The sequence below is a fragment of the Phyllopteryx taeniolatus genome, chromosome 13 (assembly GCF_024500385.1).
Source record: "Phyllopteryx taeniolatus isolate TA_2022b chromosome 13, UOR_Ptae_1.2, whole genome shotgun sequence".
NCBI classification, from domain to species: Eukaryota; Metazoa; Chordata; class Actinopteri; order Syngnathiformes; family Syngnathidae; genus Phyllopteryx; species Phyllopteryx taeniolatus.
The window spans coordinates 6739704-6753657 of NC_084514.1; the positions used below are offsets into that span (position 1 = coordinate 6739704).

Consider the following 13954-nt stretch of genomic DNA (forward strand, 5'->3'; position numbering starts at 1 on the left):
ACAATTTGCATCTAAAATAGTAAGAAAATGTTACCTCAGGAATAAAGATAATTCATTTTCAGAAGAAAAAAAATGTTTCTTCCACTTTCGGTTGCGTGTCAAGGTCTAAATTTGTGAACGTATCACATGAATGATCAATTGTGATCGTTTAATAAAGACGAACAATTGGAAAGTGGCCCTTCCATCCTTTGATTTTTTTGTCTGCAGCCCCCGGAGGAAAAGGTTTGTACACCCCTGTAATGTCGACCATGCAACAAGAGGGAATAAAACTCTGCACCTCCTGTTTGCGAAATGCCAATGTGAAGAGAGTTCTTGTATATTTCAATTGGAAAATAATATTTATTTATTCATGATATCTCAATTATTGTTTTTGGTGTTCGATGTACATCACTTGGTTACAACTGCACTTGTTGTTAGAGTGCTCTAGAAATAAAGTCGAGTTGAGGTGTAACTCATGGTATGAAATTTCATTATTTTTCCAATGATATCGGTTCATATCACGATGCAGCGATATTTTGGTAGAAAACCATGTAAGATGCGTCACAACTCAAAATTAGGAATAAGAATCGCTGAGTAACTCATGATACAATATTATTGCCAGATAGTAACACGGGACGAACAATACCAGTTGATAGAGTGTTATTTTTCTCCAACATTTTTTTTTTTGGGTGGGGGGGATGCGCCACTGTTGGGCAAAAAGCTTGTATGTTTGAATGAAAAGGCGGAATTCGGACATTCGCGACATATTGAAAAGTCAAAATTATCATCAAATGTCATATACCAATATATTGATGCTGTTCTTTTGAAAATGTAACACGCACAATATCGCCATTTTGTCCTGCTCCCAATAGAAGCGCTATGTTACATTTGTACACAATACAGAGCTCAACATTTGAAAATCCCAGCAGGAAAAAAAACAAGCACTTATTTGAGTGATGGAGAGAGAGGACATGTTTGTTTATTCATGCCCATCGGCATTGGCGATACGCCTCTCCTTAGTGTCCCACTGTCAGCCTCCCCCCCCCCCCCCCTTCCCCCACCAACCCCGACCTTGGTTGGCGATTGAGCGGCAGCCCTCTCCGACCAGCATAAAGTTGACCAGAGCTGACATGACAGTGCATATCTCTCACTCTGTGTGTGTGTGTGTGTGTGTGTGTGTGTGTGTGTGTGTAGTGGGCACGTCAAGGGCAGACATGCGGGTACGTTTGGGGGGGGGGGGGGGGGGGGGGGGGGGTTGGATGCAGGAAAGCCTTTTGTCCCTGTCTGGTGTGACCCACGTGTTAAATTCAGTCTCCATTTTGTGAACATTTTGCGTACTTTTAAATATGTTTGACCTGATAAAATTATGTCTTAAGACATCAGAGGGCATGAAGAAATGTCTTTTGTGCACTTCACAGGGCTATTTATGTGTGTACATTAAGTAACACTGATTTCATGTGACATTTGTGCTTACACGGCCAAGGCTCAGAATAGGGCACACATGAAAACAATTCAGATAGGGTGAGCACTATTTCGCCAAGTCGCTGGTTTTTATTTTTATGTTTTAGGAGGGGGGGGTTGGACCTAGCCTCTGTTATTCGCTGAGAAAATAGTCTAATCCGTTTTTGTGTTTGGGCTGAGGCGCTGAAAGTATTACTTTGTTGCCTTCGTGCGGCATCGTGGTGTTCTTGCTTCTCTCCCAGTGCAGATACGAGTAGCCTTTGTAGTGTACTTTGCGTTACGATTTGCCTCCATACCATTTACTATTGTGGTACTTTTATTACTTATACCGTTTGTGTAAAGTGCTAGAGCACATCGAACGTATCCCAGTGAAAAACAGAAGTTCACCGTACGTGATTATAAAAGCCCCAAATGATTAGGGCCTCTTGAACTTGATTTGTTTCTTCTTCATCATCATTCGTTTTAGACCAAATAAATGTACATTTTGAGGGCTTTTCTCTACTGAAAAACTCACCAAATTCTGCAGGCGTGTTCATCCTGGTGAAACTTTTCTTATTTGTTGGGTTATAGGCGTGACCTACCTATACAGTAGTGGCACATACACTAATGTTTTGAAAATTCAGCCCCTGAACACTATGAGTCAGTCAGAGTTGGATTTATTTCCCACTTTGGTCGGGAATTTTCTGGACTCAAATAAGAAATGAATCAAGCATAACAATCAAACACAAAAGCTTTTTGTTTTCCTGTTCTGGAAGGCAAGTAACTAATTACAATCATACAAAACATATTTTTATCAAAAATATAATTTGTGTTAAAGGGTTTCACCATCCCCTTGTTCAGAATAGTTTTTTTTTTTTTTTTTTTAGCTACACACTGTATTTGCCAAACCTGAAATATTCAGTAAAGAGGGCAAGAGCCTTCGACAACAATATATACTTGTTGGAGTTTTGTCACATAGATTAAAAAATGTACCTCACAGAGAACCAAAATTGTAGCGAAGACTTCACCGTTTCGAATAAATGACAACATTCAAGATGGCAGTTGTTGCGTGAACGCGACATCCTTGTGTTGGAGTCTGCTTCAAAGTTTTGTCTCCGTTTACCCTAAACTGAGTCCACATTTGGGAAACAAATGACACTGTGGCAAAAATGACAAATGTTCCTCCGTGTGGTTAAAAAGTCAAACAAAGACTGCTTTATTTGGCTCTTACTGCTTAAGCGCAGCATCTTTCTGCTAGATTGCTATTGCGAAAACATTTTTCTGTATCCACTACAAAACAAATAATAATCCAGTTGAAGCGGTTCTACAAAACGATTGCTACCACAGCAGATGTGGTAGGACAAAAAAAATAAATACATTTGCATTTTAGTGTTGCTCCTTTTGTCGTGGTTATCTGCTTCTGATTGGGGCTCATTTGAGCAAATTCTCAAGTAGGAGTTTGTTAGCCCTGGAGTTTGCCCAAAATGGCAGATTTAAACCAAAATGGCCAAGTTCCTTTTCAATTTCAGGCATGGTTTCTTGAGACTTTTTTTGGGTTTTTTTTTTTGTCTCCTTTTAATATTTAATGTAATTTTTCGGAATAAAACCTGTGCCTGGTTTTTTATGTACACTTGGGCCTACTACACCACTGTATTGTAATGTTAGTACTTGGGAGAGCTAAGTATTTTTGTGAAGAGGTATTTGGTGTAACCACTACCATAGTGTACAAAAAAAAGATAATGCAATAAAAACATATGCATTATAAATGGTGTAGTTAAACAACTTAAGATCTTTGATGCCTAATACTGTTTGCATGTGTCCTTGCATTAAGCAACATTACACCCTTTTAATAAACGTATTTTACACATTTTGCATGCTCGTTTTCCTGCTTAAATTATGCATGAGGCCTCCGCGGGGACAAACGTGAGCATTAGCATAGCTGAAAGGTGTGTTAAAGATGCTTTTTTTTTTTTTTTTCCCGTCCGTCCTTGGAACCAACCGGAGAACCCGACTGTTCGTCAATAACAGGTAATTTTATCCCAAATCAGCTATTTTCCAAACTCTTCTAGCTTTGCTCCCCAGAGGGCTTCTGAGACCAAATATAGTCCGGCGCTATCTGGTCATCTGTGGAAAAGTGTCTGACAAAAAAAATAAAAAACTCTGCAATTAGAAACACCTCAGACAATAGAACTGAAAGTGGAAGTTGTAACTCCTTAATAAACGCCTTATATTCTCTTAACTAACTCTTCAGTTTTCTTTAGAAGGAAAAAAAAACTATGCTATAGAGGGTACCCAACGTAAGTTTTTTGAGATACGAGCCGTCGCTCTGCCAATTTGTTTTTTTTTTGTCTTGAGTTGTGAGCAAAGCTGTGGTGGCAGTGAACTTCACAATAAACGGCAGTTTGGCATAAAGTGAAGAATTCTTCCAAAGAAAGTGGCCAAGTGTTTTGTTCAAGCTGCTTATTGCCCCTCCCACTTGATCTTTACTGTACAACTAAATAGAAAACAAAAAGAATTACACGTGTATTTAACAAAACCACATTAACTTTGCCCTACGAAAGTATGCTCGCTTAACGGTAACACACTATGCCAAACGTAGATGGGTTAACAAAACTAGCATTGATGTAGCGGGAATTGTAATCCTTTAAAACGACATACGATGTATTTCAACACAATCGTTAGAAAAACAATGCAGCCAGAGCACAAAACAATATTCAAAGATATATATTCTTTATCGCCTGCAACAAACAACTAATGTTAGTCTTCTTCTGCGTTTCATCATCAAATCTACTTGTAGTATGCCTGTATGTGTTGTAATGCCCCCTAGTGGCTAAGACACACACACCAGAATGAGCAGCACAATGCCATTGAATTATCATGATACACAAACTGTTTGATTATGTTATTACTGTATATTACAATACTGTAGAGTGCTATTTTTCTTAGAAAACGTTTTTAAAAATGTGTGTTGCTTTTTGGGCTGCGAGAATGGACTACTGGCATTTCCTTCCATTTAAAATGGGGAAAGATAATTTGAGATACTGTACGAGTGTTTTGAGTTACGGGTGGGGTCAAACAACAAATTCAACTCACAAGTCAAGGCACCACTGTATAAGATTTTAGGTGAAGTGTCCCATTGAAGAAATGAACTTAAATAGGAATTGAATCTCACTTGAATTAATTGATTAATAACACATAATACAATTTGTTTAGAAAGTGCAATTTGTGACTCGATTTTCCCATCAAAATCCCACTAACCGACGCTAACAAGAGTCATATTTGTTCAAGGGTAAACAACATGGAAATGTGGTAATGATACACTCTGTTTGGGGAAAGTGTATTTAAGAAGCGACAACATACCCACAGCAACCAGACATTTTTTTTTTGGGGGTCCAGTATGAGGGCTTCATGTCATGGGTAGTACTTTTTAAGCAGTATATCATGGTCAGAACATGTTGGCACATGGCTAAAAATACAGCAGCAAAGCAATAAAATCCAAGCTGCTGGTGCCGTGTGGACGCAAGTAACGTCACGGCAGTTTCAGCTCGTCATTCATCACTGCTACAGTGCTACCGTCACGTTCCAAAGCGTTTCAGTGTCATGATCGTGTGTCAGAAAAGCTGAACAAAAAAGCTAAACATGATTGTGGAGTTAATTGATATTGCTGGTCACTGGCTATCTCGTGGAATATTGTAGTTGTTTAGTTTGTTAAAAGTTTTCATTTGTTTTTTTTTTCATCTGAGTTTGAGCTGTCCTGTTTTGTCGGCGGTCCTTGAATCCACCTCTTCTCTGATTCTCTCGTGATGTAGCTACTAATAACCAATTAACCAACCCACTAATTTGCCACACATTTATTGTGTGTAAATGCTAAACGGTGAATTTAACGACTTACACCGTTTGTGTATAGTGCTACTTCAGATATTTGTTTGCCCATGTGTGATGTCACTTCAGTTTGTGCTAGCGTGTTATTTAGGCTAGTATGTGAGCGTATACTATGGATGAACCTCACGTGAATATGGTTTGTTTGTTTGTTTGTTTGTTTTGAATAACTGAACTACTGAATAGGGTCCTTTATGTAACATAGGTTCATGATTGTCTACATGGTATTGATGCTTTGCAGATTTTTTTTTGTATTACATTTTTAAATGTAATAACTGTGTTGTTACTACAGGCCCACATTAAATTCATCAATCCAAACGGAATACGAGTATCAGCTTTAAGTGCTTTGCTGCCATCTTGTAGCATCCATTGGTAATTACAAATTCTTTTTCGGGGGCGTTAATTATTTGCAGGTTTTTGTCATTCGCGACAGGACTCTGTACCTATCCCCCGTGAACAGCAGGGGATAGACAACACCACGAAGCCAAAGAAAAAGTAAAACCTTTTTGCACAGTTATTCGATATTTAGCTCACTGAGGTGAAGTCTCACAAGATGAGTCTCACATGATGTCATGCGGCGGTTATGCGACTATGAGATTTTTTTTAAAAATAGGGCTAAAGTCACAAAGAAAAGAAACATAATCAGAGGAATTTCATTTTAGAGATTCTGAAGTCACAGAACCGCCGCATGACATCTGTGAGACTTCAGTTCAGTCAACACCGATATCGATAAACAATGCAATTAATCGAGTGAAAGGTGGCCGTATGGGTGCACCGCATACACGGTCATGCGCCGCGTGCCGCCTTGTCTCTGCGGGCCATTTAGACGGCTAAGACGAGCGTTTGAAAATGACTTACCTTGTTATAGAAAGTTTAATGTCATGTGCAATTGTTTGCCCCCTCATGAATATTAAGAAGGGGCTCCTATTAAAAATGCATGCAGCATCAGGGGTTGTTGATCACATCGGGAACGCCCATGCAAATTGGACTGTCTTCCCTGTCAGGGCCCGAGATGAATAATGCAGTTGTGTGTGCGTGTGTTTTGAGTATATGCGGCGGCACACCGCATTGACAGTCAATTAACAAGTTTGATCGGTGTGTGAAGTCATTCTTTTGAACTGTTAATTTTATGTAAATAGTATTCGCCCACTTCTCCCCCTCCTCAAATTCCACCTCCCACAAAGAGTAACCAGAGCGTCGTCGTCAATAATTGATCATCACACACCTGCTTGGTAGCAGCGGTGGTGAGTGTGCCTTTAACAGTCGAGGGAGCCCTCTGTTAGCACCTTTTGATATTCAAATTGACTAAATGGTCGTCAAGCTTTTGTGCTCATATCGCGGGGATGAGCTTTAAAGATGCCGGCCAGTCGTCCCCACCAGAAGTTGCCGGGTGGGCGGGCCTTCTTTTTCCTGATCACCTTCGATGGTTCCTAAATGACATGCCAATGGCATCGTGTCGGAATCTCTTCTTGTGTCCTCTTGTCGAGGTCTACGGAGACCACCACAAGCAGCGGATCGTGATAGTTATCCTCGTTTATGAGGGCTGGACTTCTATTCTTAAACTGCATGTGTTGGTACTGAGTGTATGGTATGAACTCTGTACAGAATTTGAGACAACAAAATCAGCGATTACCATTTTAGGTACAAAAATAATAATAATATTTTTTTTTTTTAAAACGCTAACTACCATTCAGCTCACTCATAGACCATGTTACAGATCTTTATTGATCCTGATCTCGATCCTCCTCGGCGGGCTTCGCTTATGCACACTGGCTCTCTGCATAGCCCAGCAATTATCACCAGCAGATATTTGCACTGACCACACGCCAGCGTCGGAAAGCCTCACCGCTGACCCCCACACGCTTGGTCTCTAAAAACCTGACCTCTTTAATACCGCCCCTCATGCCCGCTCGTCTCTACGCATTAAACAGATAGATCCAAGCCCGACTTTAGTTATGCAAGACCCCCCCTGCGAACAGAGGTATTTAACAGAGAATTAGGTTATTATCGCATGCTTAATTATGGTTATGAATAAGATTGGTGTAGCTGAGAAGTTATTGGCAGCTCTTCTCGCAGCTTAGCGCGTGGCTTTAGAAGTGTGAAATGAAAACTGTTAGCGATAAGAAGCCGAAAATCAGGAGATGGGCCTTGTTGATTAATGCACCGCTAACCAAGGGATATTTATAATGAATGTTAATTTGATAATAACACTTTACAGATTCAAATGTTTTTTTCTTTCATATTAAAATAATGTTGGTGTTTGTCCACTAATTAATCTGAAAAATGCAGTGTTTCAATAAGTGTAGTTGAAGTCTTGCAAAGTATGGCAACAGATACATAAATGTTTAATTAAAAATGGAAAAAAAAGCAATAAATGAATAACGTGCAAATGATACATGAGAATATGTTTGTGCATTTAAAAATGAATGCATTAATTCATTACAAGTGGGACAAATACAACAAATCAATGTACTGTTTTTATCCATCCATCCATTTTCTGAGCCGCTTCTCCTCACTAGGGTCGCGGGCGTGCTGGAGCCTATCCCAGCTATCATCGGGCAGGAGGCAGGGTACACCCTGAACTGGTTGCCAGCCAATCGCAGGGCACATACAAACAAACAACCATTCGCACTCACAGTCATGCCTACGGGCAATTTAGAGTCTCCAATTAATGCATGTTTTTTGGGATGTGGGAGGAAACCGGAGTGCCCGGAGAAAACCCACGCAGGCACGGGGAGAACATGCAAACTCCACACAGGCGGGGCCGGGGATTGAACCCGGGTCCTCACAACTGTGAGGCTGATGCTCTAACCAGTCGTCCACCGTGTCGCCTGTACTGTTTTTAAGATAAAATAAAACAAATGAAATAATATAATAAATAAAACATGGTATGGTGATACATAAAAATGTATTTCTACTTTTGGAATACAGACTTGCCTTATACATATAAAGAATTAAATAAAATAAAATAAATAAAATAATGAACAAAAAAGTATTTTTAAAAATTCAACACATTGATCTAAATATATGAAACAATGATATTAAAATTAATACAAGCAAAAATATATAATAAGATTAGAAATTTTATATTATGACAATACCTAAAATATATTTATACATTAAAAAAACTCATTTATTAAATTAATACATTGAAAAGAATTAGGTGTGAATTTAAAAGTAATAGTATACTAAATCAAATAAAATATTGAACAATATTAATTAGTACCTCAAAAATATAACTAATATCAATAAATATGTAAATACAAATACAAACAGAAAAGAAAATGCCTATTTGAGTTGTGGCATTTATTTATGGCAGTACGCAATTAATTGGCGTAATGCCACGATTGTGCTGGTTTTGTTGTCTTCTTCAGGTAGATGATGCAGTGTTTTGTGCGGGCCAGATCGCACTGGTCCCCTGCACCATGCAGCTGGTGAAGGCGGGTACCCGCACGCAGGCCATCTTGTCTTTTAGCCACGCCCAGAAAGTTCTGGAGGCAATGATCAGCAGCTTGACTCTGGCCCATGTGGTCCAGGCCCACTGCTACGCCACCAGATGCCAAGACGTCGCCGTCATCCAGGCCGCATGGGAAAGCATGCTGGAGGTTATTGACGAAGACCAGGTCAGTAGATGGTGGTCAGTTTCTAGTAGGCTACTGTAGTGAGGTTTAATGCAAAGAAATGCTTGAAGTGAAGATACGAATAACCCAATTGCTTTGATTTGTAAGCAAAAATTTGGGATACACAGTAGGCAGATATAACAATACTCATTGGTATATATTCTTTATCCTCTGCCAAAAACAACAAATATAGCTGCAGTTTACAGAATCTCTTACAGGAGGTGCGTAACTAGTCTTTGTTTCTGTCTGCATGACTGTATTATACTGCCACCTGGTGGCCATGTCGCAGTGACTTAGTTATAATGCACGGACTGTTTAATTCATTACATTCTATTTAATCACGTTGTTACTATATGTTTTTATAAAGTAAAATATCAGAGTTCTATTTTCCTTTTTAAAAAAACTCATTAGAAAAATATTTGTTTTTTTTAGGGGGAGGCTGGAACGCATTAATGGCATTTCCATTCATTTCATCGGGAAAGATTTATGTGAGTTACAAGCGCAGTCACGGAACAAATTAAACTTTGAATTTGAGTCCCTACAGGTGATAATAAATTTATAATATGCAAGTTCTGTGTCCACCTACGCTGGAATTCAATATTACAACCAAACCATCGCTTTGATATGACCTATGGCCCCTTTAGGGTTGGGTGAAAATGGCTTTTTGTTTTCAAAACAAAAAAATACTTACATACTCTAGCTTTAAAGACAGTTTTACAAATGCATATGTTTGTATTTTTTTATTATTTATTTATTTTATTTTTTTTACAAATGTATTTTTTAAAATCAGATTGAATTATGTTTTTCAAAGTTAGGGGGACCAGCTCCTTTCTCCCATTCTCACTTGCTGGAGGTGTCACAGGGAGGTGTCCCAACACTTTTATCATATTTTTAAAGAGGGGGGAAAAAGGTAAAAGTTCTCGGTGTCCCTCCCTGAGGGCCACTTGCTGCGACCGATATTTCCCGCCGCCGTTTCTCATGAAAACTTGATGATGTGGGAAGCGCTGGCGTCTTTGATAATGTGCAGCTTGGCACAGAGGCAGATGTCTTCCTCAGAGCCTCCCTAATCCTTTGCACCCCCCGACCATTTTGGATCTGAGTTCAACTCTCAGAGCAGCTTATCCCACCCCCCTTTCCTGCCGCCACCCTCCTATCCGCCGCCCCGGCTTACAACCCCATGCTCCGTGCGTCTACGCAGAGCGCCAGCCTCTTCCCTGGCAGCCTCTCTCCGCCCACTGTAATCTGTCAAGTGGTGGGAATAGGCCCCAAGGGGGCACAGAGAGAAGCAGGAGTGCACCTCCAACATGTGGCTCTGTCGCAGCGGGCGGGGGGGCGGGTGGGCTAAAAGCCGAGGCAAAGAGGATGTCAACTTTGTGTCACTTCCTGGCAAGCCAAGCGGTAATTCTTACTGGTTTTGCCCGTTTCAAGGCTTCCCCCCCCCCCCCCCCCCCCCTTTTTTTTTTTTTAAAGGTTTGATATTTAGATTTCCCAAGCTGCGCTGATTTTTGACGTTTTGTAACTCCATAGGATAAGAAAATTTGAAAAGCACTGACAATATGTCAGCGCTTGGAAATGCAAACTGGGTCACCTCAAAAGAGACACAAAGTTTAAACATTTCCAACCATAGTTCTTCAGGTTTTTAAATGTGATTTTCCCAAAGGAAATCATGTAAAGTGAATTAAGTCCCTCCAGGGTTAAACCTTGATTAACTGTACAGACAATGTTTTAAATTAACAACATTTCAAGTCAAAAGAGAAGTTAGCCACAATATAATACAACTAAAACAGTATTAAAGCTGCTAGCAGACCATACAGCACCCGGAAGTGCTTTAATGCAGACTCTTTCATTTTAGTGAATTTTCACCATGTTAAACAGGAATGAGGAATTTCAAAGTGAATTTACCTTTTAAAATATTTGATATCAATATTTGAGCTAAACTCACTGCGCTGCTTCGTCACAAAAGGACCATCCAGCTTTAATGCAGACTCTTTCGATTTCAATGAGCGCTCCACGCTTGATCATTTTAAAGAGGAATGAGGGATTGAAAACAAAATTTACCTTTTTATACCCAAATTTGAGCCCGCCTCACTGTGCTGCTTCGTCATAAAAGGACCATCCAGCTTCAATGCAGACTCTTTCGACTTCAGTGAGCACTCCTTGTTTTACTATTTTGAACAGGAATAAGACATATCAAACAGAATTAACCATTTTTATATGCAGATTTAAGCCAGCCTCCCTGGGTTGCTTTGTCATTTAAAGACCATCCAGCAGTGCTTTAATGTAGACTCTTTCCATTTCAGTGAAGTTTTACCATTTTGAACAAGAATGAGGAATTTCTAACATAATTAAGTAACCTTTGTACACCCAAATTGTTGAACATTGGTTCAAATTGTACAAATAAAAATCGTACAACTTTATAGCATGTCCGCTAATATTCTAGCTCTGTTTGCTTGCTCTTTAACTCATTCACTGCTAGCCTTCCCAGTTAACATGGATATTTGACTTCTAAAGCCGTCAATGGCAATGAATGTGTTAATGGCACTCCATAAAGCTATTTTGTCAAAATATTCACACAGCTCTCTTCCATTGGCTTGGTCTAAGCGGCTACAAGGCCACACTTGTGTTCCACGCAAACATCCTGGCTCACGGAAGGCGAGTGGAAAGGGACGCAGTGGCAGGCTGACAGCGGCACTGCAGCGAGGGCTCGGCGCCGACGGCGTCCCGCTGGGCAGGAAATGTAGGGGAACCGGCTAAGCGGCACGGTCCCAACAGCTCCCCGCTGCTCAGCTGCCTTTACACCACTTCCTTATTACCGTGTTTACCGTTCGGCTTTCACGCCTCTATTTCTGTCATGCGCTCGGAACGCCAGTTAGCGGGGAGAAGGAAAACAAACATGAAGAGAGAGGTGGGTCACACTCCATAAGTGCAGCACTGCAGGGGTTATGGCTGCACGCTCTGCGAGTGAAGGAGGAGGGAATACAGACATGGAATGTGTTGAGGGGATGGTGTTAACTGTATTGACAGTTACACTAACGACCTGCCTGCCCTCCCATCTTAGCGCCCCAAGTCTACTATACATCAAAGTTGGTAAAGTATTCAAAATAAATCAAAGAAGTAAATGATTTCCGGATCAAAGCCAGTGTTCTCACTTAGTATGTAGCATTAGCCTTAAATAAAGAACACAAAAAGAGTCCAGCAATCGGGAATGGAATGTCCTATGTCAAAAAAACTTCATTGACACTCCTCCCTAAAAACTCCTGTGTGTGCGTGCGTGCTTGCGTCTGTGTGGGTGAGTGAAAAGCAGACATCTCCATTTTTGGGTAAATGTAGTTAAAATAAGTTTTTTATTTCTGGTTCCCGGGTTAAGGCTGGCGATTTTTATTCATGGTAAGCTAAGTTAATATAAATTTAGCAATTCACTCATTCACTACCACCCTGTTTTTTTTTGTTTTTTTTTGACGATGCCATGATAGACTGCCTGCTTCTAGGCGTGGTTCTATATTCAAACAAATGAATTCAGTAACTGATTTCAGTATCACAGCCAGCGTTTTCACTGTATCCAAAAAAACCTATTAGTAAATAAAGAGTATATTAACAATTCCCCTTGGGACAAAAATCTCCAAAACTACAATCTGCAGGTCCAAAATGTATTCTGGACACATGACTTATTCCTCTGAGCAGTGGGAAGTCATAAAATTTGCCATTTGACTAAAATGTTAGCAATGAAACTTTTTTCAGACTGTTGATCAATAAAAAAACATTTTTTTGTTCAGTCTCTCCATGTGGCCCAGTACCAAATGGCCCATTGGGAACTGCTGCTGTGGAAGTTGAAGTTGCTCCACCATGCAAACTCTCTGCATTTTCCAACTTGCACTCTGTGTTTTACATGAATAAAAGAACAAACGTGGGGCTGACGTGAGCTTGTCCGACAGCTTAAAAAGTCAGCAAGCCGCGTGTCACGACAAAGTCCCGGAGCACCGGACCGGGCCCGGCTGGGTATCCCAGAGGCCTGCAGGGTGGCCTTTAAGCCTGGCTGAGCAGGGGTCCTCACACACAGCACCCCTGCCCCCGTTTCACCCCTTCATTCCTGTCACATCTCTCCTCATTCGCCCATTCTCTTCCGTGTTCAATCACTATTGACAAGGAATAGCTAGAAGTGCTAATGTAACATTTATCAAAGTGTGGGCCATGTATGTATGCTGTCACTTGACATGATAGCCAAGTTGTTTTTGTTGGAATTTATTGAGTATTGCATTAGAAGTTTCGTGTAGTTGCAAGAAAAAAAAGGGCATTTTTTAGCTAAAAAAATGAGTATTTAAAAAAAAATAAAAAATCAGACATTCAAAGTTGTAATTTTATTAGAATAAGGTAATATCGTTTAGAGAAAAATAGTAATATATTTCTGAGATAAAAGTTATAATTTAATAAAAATAGTCTTTTAGTTTCAAGAAACATATATTTTTGAGTGAAAAAGTTTTACAAGAACGAAGTTGTGTATTTTTGAGAAAACTAGTCATACATTTTTTAGATAAAAGTTGGATATTTCATGGGATTAAAGGCTTAATTTTAGAAGAATAAAGTTGTATACATTTTGAGAAAGGGTTTTATATTTTTGAGATAAAAATGAAATTAAAATAAAATCAATATGAATAAAATATTCATATTTATTATATTTAGTTTTATAATATTGAATGTAATAAAATAAAAAAATATTAAAAGTTTTCAAAATTACAGTTGTGAATTTACAGGAATAGTCATATAATTGAAAGAAGAACATTTTGTATATTTTCTGGGATTAAAGTCATAATTATACAAGAACAAAGTTGTATTGTTTTGAGAGAACGTTTTTTTATTTTTTAGGATAAAAAGTCATCTATTGTACGAAATTAAAATTGTAGTTTTATGACAACAAATTCATTAAGTTACGCAAAAAAGTTGTGCATTGTCAAACTAAAAAGTAACATATTTTTGCGATCAAAATTGTAATTTTACGGGAATGACGTTGTACAGTTTTGAGAAAAATAGTCGTATATTTT

General features: G+C 39.3%; 1 protein-coding gene across 6 annotated transcripts in view; it reads left to right on the forward strand.

The window, feature by feature from the left end:
- Positions 1-13954, forward strand: part of dph6 (diphthamine biosynthesis 6) — a 79631-nt gene that overhangs the window by 56617 nt on the left and 9060 nt on the right. For 5 of the 6 annotated variants that reach the window (XM_061794858.1, XM_061794861.1, XM_061794859.1 and 2 more), the window contains one exon: positions 8673-8921. In XM_061794858.1, the coding sequence (XP_061650842.1) occupies positions 8673-8921 (249 nt within the window). Of the gene's footprint in view, positions 1-8672; positions 8922-9350; positions 9407-13954 lie in introns of all 6 variants that reach the window. The other variant, XM_061794863.1, reaches the window with a different exon arrangement.